This window comes from Simochromis diagramma, unplaced genomic scaffold (assembly GCF_900408965.1).
Source record: "Simochromis diagramma unplaced genomic scaffold, fSimDia1.1 OVJJ01000365.1, whole genome shotgun sequence".
NCBI lineage: Eukaryota > Metazoa > Chordata > Actinopteri > Cichliformes > Cichlidae > Simochromis > Simochromis diagramma.
The window spans coordinates 977,906-995,779 of NW_024387230.1; the positions used below are offsets into that span (position 1 = coordinate 977,906).

General features: G+C 37.5%; 2 protein-coding genes across 2 annotated transcripts in view; one reads left to right on the forward strand and one right to left on the reverse strand.

Moving 5' to 3' along the window:
• The window catches only part of LOC120746829 (chromosome partition protein Smc-like), an 86,296-nt gene extending 76,335 nt beyond the window's left edge, over positions 1-9,961 (reverse strand). The window contains exons 1-8 of the mRNA XM_040052328.1: positions 9,803-9,961; positions 9,346-9,414; positions 8,941-9,033; positions 5,004-5,078; positions 4,658-4,726; positions 4,041-4,115; positions 3,211-3,303; positions 2,063-2,155 (exon numbers count right to left, since the gene is read on the reverse strand). Coding sequence (XP_039908262.1) covers positions 2,063-2,155; positions 3,211-3,303; positions 4,041-4,115; positions 4,658-4,726; positions 5,004-5,078; positions 8,941-9,033; positions 9,346-9,414; positions 9,803-9,889 — 654 coding nt within the window. The 5' untranslated portion in view covers positions 9,890-9,961. The remainder of the gene's footprint in view (positions 1-2,062; positions 2,156-3,210; positions 3,304-4,040; positions 4,116-4,657; positions 4,727-5,003; positions 5,079-8,940; positions 9,034-9,345; positions 9,415-9,802) is intronic.
• The window catches only part of LOC120746870 (butyrophilin subfamily 3 member A3-like), a 310,219-nt gene extending 292,603 nt beyond the window's left edge, over positions 1-17,616 (forward strand). The window contains exons 9-14 of the mRNA XM_040052373.1: positions 10,895-10,993; positions 11,290-11,391; positions 11,968-12,060; positions 13,296-13,400; positions 14,037-14,132; positions 17,159-17,616. Coding sequence (XP_039908307.1) covers positions 10,895-10,993; positions 11,290-11,391; positions 11,968-12,060; positions 13,296-13,400; positions 14,037-14,132; positions 17,159-17,311 — 648 coding nt within the window. The 3' untranslated portion in view covers positions 17,312-17,616. The remainder of the gene's footprint in view (positions 1-10,894; positions 10,994-11,289; positions 11,392-11,967; positions 12,061-13,295; positions 13,401-14,036; positions 14,133-17,158) is intronic.
• The last annotated feature ends 258 nt before the right edge of the window (positions 17,617-17,874 follow it).

The window sequence follows — 17,874 nt, forward strand, 5'->3', positions numbered from 1 at the left end:
ACATGTTAAGGATTTTTAACAGCGGTCTTAGTTCAGGTGTTGTGCCAGCCTGTTTTAAACAAGCTGTTGTAAAGCCTGTACTTAAAAAAATAATCTCCATTCATCTGTCCTCGCAAATTTCAGGCCTATTTCAAAGCTTCCTTTCCTATGAAGAATTTGGGAAAGATTGTATTTGTTCAGCTGCAATCTTTTGTAAATGGACGATGTGCTCTTGAGAGGTTTCTGTCTGGTTTAAATTTTAAAAAGTTCTTAATGATCTTTTATTAACCTCTGACTCAGGAGACTCAGCTCTGTTTTTGCTTTTGGATCTGACCGCTGCCTTTGATACTGTTGACCACAGCATCTCGATCTCATGATTGGAGCATTGCAGCATCAAGGTCCTTCCATCAGAGTGGTTCAGGTCTTACCTGTCTGACAGGACTTCCTCTGTGAGCTTTGGAGATTGTATCTCTTCCTCAGCTCCCCTTACTTGTGGTGTTCCCCAGGCATCTACACTAAGGCCAATTTTATTATCTATTAATATGCTGCTTCCAGGACTATTTTTTGGAAAATATAATATTGTTTCCATTCATATCTCGATGACAATCAGATCTTTCTTCAACTGAACTGAAGCTGCTCTGCCTCACTTCAGTTTCTCTGTGAAGTTAAAGCCTGGATGGCCTTTAACTTCCTGAATTTTGATGAAAACAAAACTGAAATCATAATTTTTGGACTATGTGGCAATCCCAGAAACTTTCATTTGAACCTGCACAGTTTTTAGCCTTTTATTAAATCACATGCCAAAAGTTTTGGGGTTGTATTTGACAGTAATTTCACCTTTGAAAACAGATCAGCTCAGTTGTACAGCAGCCTTTTTTCAAACTTAGGCTTTTATCTAAGGTGAGATCATTTTTATCTTTTAAAAACTTTGAAAGGACGATCCATGCTTTTGTTACATCCCAGCTGGACTACTGGAACTCCTTAAATGTTTGAGTTAACCAGACCTGCCATGCAAGACTGCAGTTGGTCCAGATGCTGCAGCTCGTCTTCTGACACAAACTAAAAGACTTGAACATATTTCCCCGGTGCTTGCCTCTCTTCACTTGCTCCGTGTTCACTTCAGAATTCATTTTAAAATTTTATTGTTAACTTACAAAGCCCTGAAGGGACAGGCTCTCAGGTATTTGTCTGACCACCTTCTAGGTCTCTTAGATCAGATGATCTTTTGCTTTTAGCCATACAAAGGTCAAAGCTGGTTCACAGAGGTGATTGAGCGTTTGGAGTCGTAGCTCCTAAACTGTGGAATAATCGACGCCTACACATCAGACAGACTCCTACTGTCAATCTTTTAAATCTTATCTTAAAATACATTTGTATTCACTGGCTTTTAATAGAGTATGAGAGTTATTTGGTATTTGATGTTTGGTACTAATATTATAAATTATTTTACTAGTTATTTTGTATTTTTGTAAAGCACTTTGATCAACATTGCTGTTGTAATGAAATGTGAAATAGATAAATGATAAAATGTAAAGGATCTAAATTACGTAAAGTCACAAACTCATAAAAACTAAACTCAACTAAAACTGCTGAGGGTTGGTGCTTCAGCTTATGAACTGTAATCAGAACAATAAATAAAAACATAGTGGAAAGAAATTTTATTATTGCTGCCAATATAAAGTTTATAGAACCAAATTTCAACAACACAAAATGCTGTCAGTTTAAGAAAAATCTACATTAGACCAAATATTCAGCTCTGGTAGATTCTGCATATCAAAGTTAGAAAACACTGATTTGATGGGAAAAACATTTTACCAAAGAGTTGATTGTAAAGTGTTTCATCCTCTTTCATCAACATCTAAAAATCCCTGTAGAGGGAGGAAGGTGACTGTTTATTTACTGAGATCGACAGCAGCATGTGTAGCTTCCAAATCCATATTTAAAATATATTTCACACCTTTACATTTAGTTTTATTTATTTATCTAAATAGTCTGTTAGTGAGTAAATACTGATTTTTACTATTATTTTATTCATAAAGAGCTGAGTCAGCAAATTCAGAATATTTATGATGAAAAGACAAACCTGCTGATTTTTGGACTCCAGCTGAATCTTCAGGATCTCTGCTGCTTGTTTCAACTGCTGGAGCTGATGGATGGTTTCAGTTTTCTCCGTCCACTGCAGGTGAAATGTCACATGAAGAAAGAGAAGAAGGAAGAAATGCTCTCTACTGAGACCAACAGGAGACTTTTCAGATTGAAATCTAAACTGGAAAACTGAAAGTTGTTGCTTCTAACATGTGAATGACAATCACATCAGGAACGATCCTTTTACACAGCAGTGAGTTTACTCCTCTCCATCAGCCTATGACAGCAGCACCATCACATAAAGCCAACAAATCATGTATGTAAAGTGAAGCAGCAGCTTTAGTTTAATGAGAAGCTGAAACACAGCTGATCCTCTGCATGATCACAAACACCAGAAGTGAAGTTTCTGCTTTGACTGTCATGGTCCTGAGTCAGTGACACAGTGGTTCCAGGTCTCTGGACTTTATAATGTTTGAATATTCTATGTTGGTTTCATTTATATTATGCTATAAGGTGTTTAGGTTAGAATAAGCCCTCCCTCTGTGTTCCCCGTCCTCTTGTGTCTAGTTCTGTTTGTTATTTGTGTCTCAGTCTTGTCTCCATGCTTATTTGCCTTTCTGGTCCCCAGTCACGTCTCTCCGTCTCATTTGCACTCAGTGTGTCTCAGTGTGTGTTTCTCATGTTTGCTGTTTTATTCTGACAGTCTCCTGTCCTGTGTGCATCATGTCCAGCTGTGTTTCCCGGGTGTCTCCTCTCTGCCCTGATGTCCTCTTGTGTATATGATATATGTGTCTCATCTATTTGGTGTTGTGAGCTCGGTCTCGCTGTGTGTCTTGTCTGTTTAGAAAGTTTCTGTAGTAGTATTTCAAAGAGTTAGTTCCCAGTTCATGTTCACGTCACTGATTTCTGGGAATAAAACTATTTCCAGCACAGTTTTGCCTGAGAGTCCACAACTCCCACAGAAAATTTACCATGACACTGACTGAGGTTTGGTTGTAGACTGCCTCAAGATCATGTATGGATGATATATTTAGACCCTTAGATTTAGATTTGTTTATTTTTCGTTTATACTGTAAAGTCTGCTGGTGAGTAAGTGCTGATGTGCACTTTTATTCTATTCAATTATAGAAAAATGGAAAGACAAACCTCATGAGTTTGGGGCTCCAGCTGCTTCTTCAGGTCTTCTGCTTTTTTTTCCACCTGCACGAGCTGTTCGATGATATCAGTGTTCTTCTTCCACTGCAGGTGAAATGTAGCATGATGTTAACAACATTAAGTGTTTTTTATTTATTTATTACTTATATATAAGGAACCCCATTAGCTCCCACAACAGTGATTGCTGGTCTTCGTGCACAATGCATAAAAATCAAAAACCCTCTTACAATATTTACAATAATCAAAAACTGTGTAAATACATTTTTATTTTTATTTTTAAATTAGGAATAGTAGCTAGTTCTCTAAGGCAGTTTATTCCTCTTAAAATATGCTCTCAATATAACGATTTTTTTTAAAAATTGCTTTTGGATCAAGGAATTACTAAATTGCAGTTTGTTACACACCGTGTAGCATGATTGTGTATTTCATACAATACTGCAGCTGAGCAGAGAAAACATGTGTTGTGTTTAACAGTGTTGCTTTCTTTATAAATAAGAAGAAGCCAAAGTGTAATTTAGTTTGTACTGGAAGCTAAAAATGTTTATTATCTATCCGATCGTGCGTTAATAACATCTTATTTAGACGGAGCATTTCCTAACCACAGCTGTGGCCTGTCTCATTTTCTTAATGACAGAGTCTCTATGCTGAGACCATGAGGTGGAGATTTATAGTAACACCAAGTAGTTTAATCTGGGTGATCCAGCTATGAAGAGAATCAGTTGTGGACTGTTGACTAAACTCTACTTCCAGTTAACATAGATTTAGGTTTAGATGAACTAGAATCATGTTATTTTTACTTACTGAGCGATGCTTTCACTGACCTTTGTTTCCAGTGTAGGAAATGTTTTCATCAGCTTCGTAACGATTTCATCCTTCTCCTTCTCAGATTTGATCATCTGTCAGAAAGAAAGACAGATGTTGATGTTTCTGCAGTGCTTAGTTTATAAAAGTGACAAAATTATTGAAGCTTCACACTGTGAGCAACATGTTTTGCGGTGATCTGTATGAAACAAAACCTACACACAATATTCGAAGCACATAGTGCACACTGTGGGAATTTACGACTGTGTTTAAGGCTCTGATATCTATTCTGTATGACTTAAAGCAGTTATGACATGGTCTGATTTTCTCCCCCAATAAAGGAATATTTAATATATCAGTCTACTCTTCATTCTATCAGAAACAGTTTTCTGGTTGTAAACTGTCTCAACACGTTTAAACTCAAAGATCCAAAGATTCTGTGATAATATGCATATCATAGAATCTTTGTCATATGCTAATAATAACTCACTAATAATATGCAGAGAGACTTTTTAATGTTCTTAAATAAATATAGCCTAGAATTTTTTTTTCTACACATATTGTAGAAAAATACTGGTGTGCACTTTGATTCTACAAATTCAGTCAACAAATTCATAATGTTTATGGAAACACAAACCTCATGACTTCTGGACTCCAGCTCAGTCTTCAGCAGCTCTGCTGTTTGTTTCAAATCCTGGAGTTTTTTCTACACAATAATGAAACAACCAGAGTCACATTAAAGCTGTATGATGTAAATATAAGGGAGCTGATGTAGCATGATGCTAACAACATTAAGTGTTGTGGGACGATGTCAACAATCTTGCAGTGGTAAGATTTCAAAGTTGTGTTTGGTTAATGACACAGAAACTGCTGCTGGACAAAACTGCAGGAATATAAGTGCACAGGTCTGTGATCATTGGAAGGATGACAGCATCACATGTGTCCATGTTTACCTCTGTCTGCTGAGAGATGCTTTCACTGACCTTTGAGTCCAGTGTAGGAAATGTCTGCAGCATCTTCTGAATGATTTTATCCTTCTCCATCTCAGATTTGATCGTCTGTCAGAAAGAAAGACACACAGATGTTGTTTCTGCAGCACTTTGTTGATAAAAGTGACAAAATTATTGAAGCTTCACACTGTGAGCAACATGTTTTAACTATTGTGTCCTCTTACTCAATTTGATTGGTGCAGTTATTTTAATGATTAATTTAATTACGGTCACAAACTCACTAAACTAAAGTCAATTTATTTCATCAGCACTTTATTTAAATACAACAAATGAGTGTTGGTGCTACTCTGCTCCAGGTTATGACCTTGACAATAAATTGTAGACTCTGATGCCTGAAAAAAACCTTTATTATTTTTGTCAATGTGAATTTTATAGAATAATTAAGGATTTAAACAGAACCACAGCTTTTACAAGGATACTTTAATGCACAGGTGAAACCAGATACCGTATTTCCCGGACTACAGAGCGCACCTGAATATTAGCCGCACAAGCTAAAATCAGGGGAAAATCCTGTTTTGTACATACATTAGCCGCACCTGACTAAAAGCCGCAGGTGTTTCAATGTTGACTTATCATATGTAAGAGAATATGCACAAAGCGAATTGTCAGGAAAGAGACTGCGGTCAAGTGAGCCCTCACTTACGAAGTGAGGGCTCACTTGACCGCAGTAGGAAAGAGACGGCTGTTTGGAGACACATCCCTTTTATTAATATTTTGAAAAACAAGTTATGGCTACATATTTGCATAACCTTTTAGGGTATATGTACAAGTAGCGGTAATTACAAGTACAAAACATGTACTGTGCTTCATAAATGAGTAACAAATGTAGTACATAACAATAACCTACAGCACACCAGAAAAATAGATTCTGACTACCTTTTAGGCTCGGGTGCAGTGACACGGCTTTAACAAGAAGAAAAGTCAGTCACTCCATCTTTCTCTTCTTCCTGCCACTAAAATCACCAAAGTCCTCTCCTCCAGTGTCGGAAACGAACAGGCTCAGGGTGGCTTCGTCATCCACTCTCAGCTTCTCTCCTTCATTGTCACTTTCAAAACCAAAGAAATCCTCGTTGTCAGTGTCAGAGTCCTCTCCATCATGCAGCAGTCCAGCCCTTCGAAATCCGTTGGTGATCGTGGATGTTTTCACACTTTTCCACGCTGTCAGAATCCAATGGTGGAGTTGGGCATAACTTGCTTTTTGCAAGTTTATCGCCGCACACCAGGCCTCCAGCTGAACGCGTAGCGCTACTTTGAAGTTTGTTTTTTGTGCTTCGTACGGCACTACTGGCGGATGGACATGTGACCAACATACCACTCTTGAACCCCGATCCTTCCGCCAGGCAACGTAGTGCCGTACAACAGCGGAACAAACAAAACAAATCCGCTCATGGACAATCCATAGAAAAGCCGCACCTGACTAAAAGCCGCAGGGTTCAAAGCTTGTGCAAAAAGTAGCGGCTTATAGCCCGACAATTACGGTATTTACAAACACTTCATAAAAAAACTTTTTTCTTTACCGTCAAACTTTTTTGTTTTGTTTTAGATCAATAAATGTTAACATATTTTTGTATTTGTGTAATGTCAGTATAAAGACAAAGAACACATGTTTTTTCATTACTTTCATGCACTAAGTTTATTGTGTCTTTATCTAACAAGACTTCAGGAAAACAACTGTGGACTTCCACATGTGCGGCTCATCTATTGGTGCAATTTCCAGATAACTGAAGGTCCCACGTTCATCAGTTCAGACAATAATACACAAGTATAAAAACATGGGAACGTACAACCATCAAACCGCTAGGGAAGGAGACAGATTCTGAGTCCAAAAGAGGAATTTTTTTGTGTGAAATGTGCAAAACAAATCCAGGACATCAGGAAAAGACCTTGTGAAGATGCTGACTGACACTAGAAAAACAGCGTCACTGAGTGAGTCCTGTACCACGAGCTGAAAGATTACTCTTGGAGGAAAAAGCCATACTTGAAAACCATCATAAAAAAGTCAGACTACAGTTTGCAACATGGGGACAAAAATCTTAATCTTTGGGGACATGTCCTGAGGTCTGACCAAACAAAAACTGAACTGTAATGATAAACTTTATATTTGAGGAAAAAGGAGGAAGCTTTGAAGCCTCAGAACATCATCCCAACTCTGAAGTGTGGGGGCGACAGCATCATGTTGTGGAGCTGTTTTGCTGCAGAAGGGACTGATGCACTTCACAAAATAGATCACGTAAACAGTACACGCTTAAGCAACATCTGAAGACATCAGCCACAACGTTGAACCTTGGATGTAAACTGGTCTTCCGAATGGACAATGACCCCAAACATACCTCCAAATTAGTTACAAAGTGTTTTAAAGACAACAAAGGGTGTCAGAGTGGCCATCACAAAGCTCTGATCTCAGTCCCACAGAGAATTTGTGGGCAGCACTGAAAAGGTGAGTGACAGCAAGAAGGCCTACAAACCCGGCCCAGTTACACCAGTTCTGTCTCAGTGAGCCCAGATTCCAGAAAACTATTGAGAAAGTTTGTGGAAGGAAATCTGAAACGTTTGGCTGAAGTGAAACAGTTTGACAGTAATTCTACTAAATACTAAGAAGTGCATGTATGCTTCTGACTCTGATGAAAGTAATAAAAAACCCACAACAAATATCTTTCTCTATTCGGACATTTCACAAATACAAAAAATATGTTAACAAAAAATGTTACTCTGATTTGATGTTTGACAGTAAAGAAAAATGTTTTTTTTCTGAAGTGTCTGTAAATATCTGGTTTCAACTGCATCTTTAATATAATGAACATGTGCAATATTCTCACTCCTGTCTTTGTCTCTTCACACACAGTTAATCACATCAAACGTAACAATAAACATAAACTTTAAATCTCACTTCCACTTAATGCTATTTGATCAGGTGTGTGATAACGTCAATATTTAATAAGGAATAAGTTCAAATTTTAACAGCACAAAATGCTGTCAGTTTTAAAAAAAAATAAAAAAATCTAACTTTCTACTTTACTGTGGAGCAGGTTTTACAGTGTTTCATCCTCTTCTATCCTCATTGTGCTTTTGGTATGTGGCTAAAGTTTGTTAAACAAAGAATGAGTGAAGGTTCTACATCCTGCTTCCTACAACTGAACAGACAAAGACTGTATCCACACGATGGCCATAAAGGAGCAACATGTTCTTATCCCAAAGCGTAACATATCGACACTGTGACAAATCGTCGGTATGTTATGCTTTCGCCCACCCAACATGTCTGTATGTTAGACGTTTGGAAACATGAGAACCGTTTGGAATGAATCTACACATGTACATTTATTTTACTTTCTCATCGCTTTGAAAAACACTGTCTGACACGATTAAGGCTGTGGTTAGGGCTGGAATAAACAGCTGGATCGTGTGTTACCACCAGGAGCATATCATAGGGACACAGAAGGTTTGTTGTAGAACCTTTCCCCTCAGGACGTGACAAAACGCTGGCATGTTACACGTTGGGAAAGAGAGCGGTGTCAAAGGAGATGTTATTACTTTGCTTCTTTGTCACTGCTTGTAAGAACCCTGTTCATGCTGTATTGATCCCTTTGCAAAGGTTTCAACTTTCTTTTAAAAAATCTCAGAAAATCACTTTGATTTATTTTTTCCACAACATCCAAAAAATCTCTGTACAGAGAAATTTCTGCTGTGACTGATGTTTGGCTGTAGACTGCCTGAACATGCAGATCTTAAACTGAGTGGGGAGGGTTAGGACAATGAGGCCCTGAGATCCAGCACATATTCTTACATGTACACATCCTGGATTCTTTTTTTATATTTCAGACCTTCAGATTTGGTGAGTAAATACTGATGTGCATTCTATTCATGAAGAGAGTTGAGTCAGCACATTTTGAATGTTTACAACTGAAAGACAAACCTCAGGAGAATTCTTCTCCAACTGATTCTTCAGTTTCTCTACTCTGTCTTTCACTTGCTGGAGCTGTTTGATGATTTCAGTATTCTTCTCTGACTGCAGGTGAAATGTTACATGAAGAAAGAGCAGAAGGAAGAAATCTTCATGTTTAAGACACAATAATGAAACACAAACAGTCACATTAAAGCTGTATGATGTAAATATAAGGGAGCTACATTAGGTGTTGTGGGATGATGTCAACAATCTTGCAGTGGTAGGATTTCAAAGTTGTGTTTGGTTACTGACACAGAAACTGCTGCTGGACAAAACTGCAGGAATATAAGTGCACAGCTCTGTGATCATTGGGAGGATGACAGCATCACATATGTTCATGTTTACGTCTGTGTGCTGAGAGATGCTTTCACTGACCTTTGAGTCCAGTGCAGGAAATGTTTCCGTCAGCTTCTGAATGATTTCATCCTTCTCAGAGTTGATCATCTGTCAGAAAGAAAGACAGATGTTGTTTCTGCAGCACTTTGTTGATAAAAGTGACAAAATTACTGAAGTTTCACACTGTGAGCAACATGTTTATGTATAGAAATACTTTAACAGTCAACAAATGAACAAAATAATTTTCCTTCCTTACTCTGCAACTGCAACAATGGAAGGCAAAACACATGTGTGTGATTACACAATGCAATCACACATTCATTCATAAAAAGTTAATAAATTAAGTTCTATATAGAAATAAGAGAATTAGAATCAATTAGACATTTGGTGTCAAATAAACAAAATTACATCTAAAGTTTCCTTCATAACTCTTTACAATACAGAGATAAAGAGGATTTTGTCAGCATATTAAAATGTTTACAGTGGAAGAACAAACCTTGTGACATTTGGACTTGAACTGATTCTTCAGTTTCTCTGCTGCTTGTTTCTCCTGCAGGAGCTGATTGATGGTTTCAGTGTTCATGTGAAATGTTACATGAAGAAAGAGCAGAAGGAAGAAATGTTCAAGACACAATAATGAATCAAATTAACTCAAAAACTGCAACCAAGTGAAACTGTAGAGCACTGTACAGTACCTTTCTAGGCTGTTGTTTTAAAATATATTTATGTCCAAACTTTTTTTTATTATTTACTGCATTATTTTATTTTTTTTTTATTATTTTTGTCAATTGTACATATTTCTTGAGGCTTTTTCTCCAACTGCAGGTGAAATGTTACATGAAGAAAGAGCAGAAGGAACAAATGTTCATGTTTAAGACACAATAATGAAACACGACCAGTCACATTAAAGCTTTAAATAAATTGGTTCATACAAATAAGTGACGATGAAAAATGTATTTAAATGTTTTATTTGAATTATCTAAATAATTTAAATAAATGAAGGCCCAAAGGATATATTTGATTTTTAATGTAGTGTCTCCAAAAATAAAAGTAGATTTTACTTAAACACACACACAAACAAAACATTTATAAAATCTGATTTATAAAACAAAACAACTAGACTGTTTTTGTTTTTTGTGTTTGTTGGTAAAGTTTTACGTTACTCCTAAAAACAGAGGGACAAATAATTTTCTACTCACTTCCAAATACAGGTGACACTTTTGCCTCTCCTGTTGCTGCCCTAAAACAACACTTTTTACTTAAAGTAAATGTTGTTGTGGAACACAAGCTTTCACAAAGTGAACACAAGCTTTACATTAGACAGTTATTCAGTATGTGGCCAGCTTGTGTGACAAGCAATGACGCACATTGTTTTGACAAGCGACGTATTTTACGTGTCGACATAATCGATTATGTCGACGCGTCGTACCAGCCCTAGTCTGTATCAATAAAAAACACACCAATCAGACTGTGTAAGGGGACACAATTGTTGGAAACATGTTGCTCACAGTGTGAAGCTTCAGTAATTTTGGCACTTTTATCAACAAAGCGCTGCAGAAACATCAACATCTGTCTTTCTTTCTGACAGATGATCAAATCTGAGATAGAGAAGACTGAATTCATTCAGAAGCTGATGCAGACACTTCTTACACTGGACTCAAAGCTCAGCATCTCTCAGCACACAGAGGTAAACATGGACACATGTGATGCTGTCATCCTCCCAATGATCACAGACCTGTGCACTTATATTCCTGCAGTTTTGTCCAGCAGCAGTTTCTGTATCATTAACCAAACACAACTTTGAAATCCTACCACTGCAAGATTGTTGACGTCATCCCACAACACTTAATGTTGTTAGCATCATGCTACATCAGCTCCCTTATATTTACATCATACAGCTTTAATGTGACTGGTCATGTTTCATTATTGTGTCTTAAACATGAACATTTGTTCCTTCTGCTCTTTCTTCATGTAACATTTCAGCTGCAGTCAGAGAAGATTACTGAAAACATCAAACAGCAGCTCCAGCAGGTGAAAGAAACAACAGCAACACTGAAGGATCAGTTGGAGAAGAATTCTCCTGAGGTTTGTCTTTCAGTTGTAAACATTTAAAATTTACTGACTCGACTCTCTTCATGAATAGAGTGCACATCAATATTTACTCACCAAATCTGAAGGTCTGAAATATAAAAAAGAATCCAGGAAGTGTACATGTAAGAATATGTGCTGGATGTCAGGGTCTCATTGTCCTAACCCTCCCCACTCAGTTTAAGATCTGCATGTTCAGGCAGTCTACAGCCAAACATCAGTCACAGCAGAAATTTCTCTGTACAGAGATTTTTTGGATGTTGTGGAAAAAATAAATCAAAGTGATTTTCTGAGATTTTTTAAAAGAAAGTTAAAACCTTTGCAAAGGGATCAATACAGCATGAACAGGGTTCTTACAAGCAGTGACAAAGAAGCAAAATAATAACATCTCCTTTGAGACCGCTCTCTTTCCCAACGTGTAACATGTCAGCGTTTTGTCACGTCCTGAGGTGAAAGGTTCAGCTCCCTTATATTTACATCATACAGTTTTAATGTGACTCTGGTTGTGTTTCATTATTGTGTCTTAAACATGAAGATTTCTTCCTTCTGCTCTTTCTTCATGTAACATTTCAGCTGCAGTCAGAGAAGAAGAATACTGAAATCATCAATCAGCTCCAACAAACATCAGATAAACGGAAGAATCAGCTGGAGGACAAAAATCCAGAGGTTTGTCTTTCAGTTTATAAACATTGTGATTTTGCTGATTTAACTCTCTTTGTGAATTGTATAATTGTAAACATCAGTATTTACTCACCATCAGACTGTACAATATAAATAAACTAATCTAAATCTAAAGGTCTTAAATATGAGAAAAAGAGATTTTATGGATGTAAAATGGTAAATAAATGGCCTGTATTTGTATAGCGCTTTACTAGTCCCTAATGACCCCAAAGTGCTTTACATATCCAGTCATCCACCCATTCACACACACATTCACACACTGGTGATGGCAGCTACATTGTAGCCACAGCCACCCTGGGGCGCACTGACAGAGGCGAGGCTGCCGGACACTGGCGCCACCGGGCCCTCTGATCACCACCAGTAGGCAACGGATGAAGTGTCTTGCCCAAGGACACAGCAACCGAGACTGGCCAAGCCAGGGCTCGAACCGGCAACCTTCCGGTTACAAGGCAAACTCCCAAATATGTGGGAAAAATAGGATGACACACTGTAAAAAATGCTCCACAGCAAAGATGAAAAAGTCTGTTGTAAAATCAGTGTGTTTGATATGCAGGAATCTACCACAGCTGAATATTTATTTTATTTATTTTGTGGTTGTTTTTTTTTTTAAACTGAGAGCATTTTGTGTTGTTGAAATTTGAGCGTGCTATTAAATATTGATGTTATCACACACCTGATCAAATAGCAGTAAGTGAAGTGAGATTTAAAACTTCTGTTTATTGTTACGTTTGATGTGATTAACTGTGAGTGAAGAGACAAAGACAAGAGTGAGAATATTGCTCAGGTTCATTTCATTAAAGACACGTTACTGTATCCTTGTAAAAGCTGTGGTTATGTTTAAGTTCATTATTATTCTACAAACCTTAAACTGACAACAAAAATAAATGTGCTATTAGACTGTAGAGTATATGAGACTTGTGTGGTTGAAGGTCATAAGCTGGAGCAGAGTAGCACAGAGTTGCACTAATCCTCAGTAGTTGTGTTTAAATAAAATGTCTAAGAAATAAAGTGATTTTAGTTTTTGTGTGTTTATGACTGTAAATAAAATCATTTAGATTCTTTACATATTACTCTCTACAGTCTGTATCACTGAAAAATAAACACCAATCAGGACACAATGGTTGGAAACATGTTGCTCACAGTGTGAAGCTTCAATAATTTTGTCACTTTTATCAACAAAGCGCTGCAGAAACATCAACATCTGTCTGTCTTTCTGACAGATCATCGTATCTGAGAACGAGAAGGATGAAATCATTCAGAAGCTGATGGAAACATTTCCTACACTGGAATCAAAGGTCAGTGAAAGCATCGCTCAGAAGACAGAGGTGGGGGTGGGGGGTGTCATAATGCTGAAATTGTATGTGACTGTGTCCTCCAGATGTGTAAAGCTCAGGTGAAGAGCAGAGGACATAGTTACTAATTACTGATCACTTCTCCAAAAACCTAAACCTATCACATTACTCGTTACTTGAAAATGTAATCGGATTACGCGTTATTGCCCATCTGTGCTCAGCACACTCTCTGAGTACTCGTCCTTGAATGTTGTCCTGCTGCCTTTCATACACTCACTCTCCTCAGAGTTTTACAGACATCAGTCACTCTGAGATTCAGTGTTTTCTCATCAAGGAGAAGACTGTCTTTTATTGCAGGGTGTTGTTGTTGGTTGAAAATGTACAGAGAAATTTGTTGACCTCATTGAGACAGTGTGTGTTGTTGTCACACATACTTGCTTCAATTATATGAAAACTCTTAATTTAAGACAAAGCTTAATTAATTTACTTATAATGAAATTCAAACACGGTTGTTTCTTTAGGTTCTCCGTTCCTCAAGTTATATCATGTCAGCCTCTGAATTCCATATAGTAATTAATTTGTTGACTCTGTGTAATCACTCACATGCTATAACAAAAAACATAAAAACGTACTTTTGTCTTCTCTGTCTTTGTTTCTTTTTAATTGCAGCTTTCTGGAAACATCAGTCAAGCCCAGGAAGAGAAACAGGAGATGGAGAGAGAAATGGAGAGACTGAGAAATGAGCTCGATTCCAGAAACCAACAGGTTCATTTTTTATACACTAACTTCCTGCATTTACATGACTGCCATGTTTAATCAGATCTCTTTCTCTGGTGATCGAAACACTCTGAAGAAAAATTCAGAAATTCTGATTTTATATAATTCATTGAAAATAAGCAGAGCTGTACTGATTATAATTTTTTAGGCTGATTTATCTGCTGTTTGCAGTGATGCTGTGATTAACTGTCATTTATTGACAACAATCTTTATTCTGTTGTATTCTCCGTGCTTGAAGGTGTTTATTTTCATTTATTTTCCAGGCGGTGCCTCATAGATTTGAAACATAAATTCAGGAACTCGTCTACAAATGTTGTCGTAGTTGCTGTAGGACATAACTGAACAGCAAAATGACCGAAGAACGTGGCAACCTCGTTCTTTGTGTATTTTTTATTTAGGAATATGTTGATCTCCAACTATTTGTCACTGAACAGACGTGTTCCTTAAACATGATGATGTTGATCAAGGATCTGACCTCACAGCCCATTGTTCCTTCAGTGGTGCTCGTATTAATTATGCAAATGTACTGTTTATAAGATTTGGGGAAACCTGCAGTCAGCTGAGACTGAAGAGTCACTTGGATGAGTGACGAAAGGTTTCTCCCACTGAAAACTTACCTGGATGATTGAGCATGCGTAGAGACGATGAAACAAAGGCAAAAGACAAAAAATGCTTTTATTTTTTTACATTTAATTCTGACACTGATGCTTTACTGACCAACACAAGACACCAAAATTCTTTTATTTTGTTTATTTGACACCAAATGTCTATAAAAGTAACTGTTTCTATATATTGAACAAGATTATAATTCATGTTTACATCCAAAGAAAGTGATGACATGCAGAAACTCATCATCTTCGTTTTTTTCATTTATATCAACACTGTTAATTTAAAATACTCAATTAATTATTAACTAATAATGAAATGCAAATGAATGTGTTTCTTTGGGATCGTCCTTTTGTAATTTATATCATAGCAGGCTCTTAATTCTATATAGAACTTAATTTATTATTTCTTTATGTATGAATGTGTGATTGTATTGTGTAATCACACACATGTGTGTTTCCTTCCATTGTTGCAGTTTTGTATCATTGACCACAAAAGCACTTATAACTCCACCTTATACACATTTTTCAGCTCGTCCCACAACACTTCATGTTGTTAACATCAGGCTACATCAGCTCACTTATATTTACATAAAATAGCTTTGATTTAATCTCTTTGTATAAAGCTATCAGAATAGAACAGAATCACCACTTTATTGTCATTCAGAACAGTTGGTGCACATCAGGATGAAATTGTGGTGCATTTACTCGTCATCAGACTGTAGAATATAAATAAATCAATAAAAATAAGTCTAAAGGTTTCAAATATAAAAACGAGTCTTGGATAAATGTGTAACAATATAGGTAAAGAAATGTTATTAGGATTATGAAATATTTTTAGTGGCAAAGAAAACCTGTGCAGGATCTTTAATATATCGAACAGCAGCAGAAAAGTGTACAATCATCATTTCAGCCATGAAATGACACTGCTGTAAATATACAGTCATGGGGGACAGAGGGGAGGGGGAGGCAGTCAGAGTGGGTGGTTGGTGTGCTGATGGTTGGAGAATGAAACTATTGTAACATCTGGCTTTCCTGGTCCTGATGCTGCTAAACCTCTTTCCAGAGGGCAGCAGGTAGAACAGTGCATGATTGGGGTGGGCGGAGTCTCTGATGATGTTATGGACTCTGCTGAGACAGCATCTGTGCTCGACATCCTGGATGGATGGAGGAGAAGTCCTGGAAGGAAGCAGGAAGCTCAGACACTGCTGAGACTATTTAACCAGTGCTGATGTGTTTGGTGACCAGTCTAACTTCTTAGTTATCTGTACCCCCAGAAAGTTGACACTGCTGACTACCTCCACAGCTCTGTTGTCAGTGATTAGTGGTGAATGACTGGACTGTTTTGTCCTGAAGTTGATGATCAAGTTCTTGGTCTTCTTGTCATTCAGGATTGTTGACACTGCACCGGTGCTCTATAGGACAGATCTGTGTTGTCCATAATGTGACCCACCACTGTTGTGTCATTTGCGTTCCTAATCATGCGATTAGAGGAAGTTGCAGCGCTGCAGTCATGTGTCAGCAGCGTGAAAAGCAGCGGGCTCAGTAAACAATGTAGAGACAGGTGGAGTTGAAGATGCTGTTTCCCACTCTCACAGAGTGAGTTCTGTCAGTGAGGAACACCAGCAGCTAGATACACATGGGGGTGTTGATGCCTGTGGGAGGGGTCAGTTTTCTCACCACCTCCTGGCAGATGATCAACCAACAAACAGCATTCATACGTGACTGTTCTTGTAAAGCTCAGGTAACGAGCAGAGGACATCGCTCTGTGGAGCGGTTTGGCCAAAGACTGATGTGGAAGGGACTCTACAAGGACTTCATTATTAAGGGAGTTAATGCAAAGGGCAAAACGCATGATGGTGGATTTTTTGGGCGCTGGAGATATGGTGACAGATTTGAAACATGATGGAACAACATTCTGCTCCAGCGAGGTGTTAAAGATGTCTGTAAGGACGTGTGCTAGCTGCTCAGCACTCTCTGAGTACTCGTCCTTGAATGTTGTCCTGCTGCCTTTCATACACTCACTCTCCTCAGAGTTTTACAGACATCAGTCACTCTGAGATTCAGTGTTTTCTCATCAGGGTGAAGACTGTCTTTTATTGCAGGGTGTTGTTGTTGGTTGAAAATGTACAGAGAAATTTGTTGAGTTCATTGAGACCGTGTGAGTTGATGTCACACATACTTGCTTCTCATATGAAAACTCTTAATTTAAGACAAAGCTTAATTAATTTACTTATAATGAAATTTAAATACAGTTGTTTCTTTAGGTTCTCCATTCTTCAGTTTATATCATATCAAACTTGTGATTCCATATAGTAATTAATTTGTTGACTCTGTGTAATCACTCACATGCTATAACAAAAAACATAAAAAGGTACTTTTGTCTTCTCTGTCTTTGTTTCTCTTTAATTGCAGCTTTCTGGAAACATCAGTCAAGCCCAGAAAGAGAAACAGAAGATGGAGAGAGAAATGGAGAGACTGAGAAATGAGCTCGATTCCACAAAACAACAGGTTCATTTTTTATACACTAACTTCCTGCATTTACATGACTGCCATGTTTAATCAGATTTCTTTCTCTGGTGATTGAAACACTCTGAAGAAAAATTCAGAAATTCTGATTTTATATAATTCATTGAAAATAAGCAGAGCTGTACTGATTATAATTTTTTAGGCTGATTTATCTGCTGTTTGCAGTGATGCTGTGATTAACTGTCATTTATTGACAACAATCTTTATTCTGTTGTATTCTCCGTGCTTGAAGGTGTTTATTTTCAATTATTTTCCAGGCGGTGCCTCATAGATTTGAAACATAAATTCAGGAACTCGTCTACAAATGTTGTCGTAGTTGCTGTAGGACATAACTGAACAGCAAAATGACTGTTCATTCACTTCATTTATTTATTTATTTAACTTAAAAACTTAAGTTGCGTGCTACCAGGTCAGGAGGAGTAAATTTGGGGTTCTCTAACATAATGATGTGGTTTCCTCATCCTCACTCTCTCTCCTGTGAGATGGCTTCCATACTTGATGCTTAGCATCAGTGTAACGTTGCCTCTTCAGCTGATATTTCTTACAGCAGAAGGCAAACATAGTATGTCCAGTTCAGGCTGCATCTTTCTTCCATG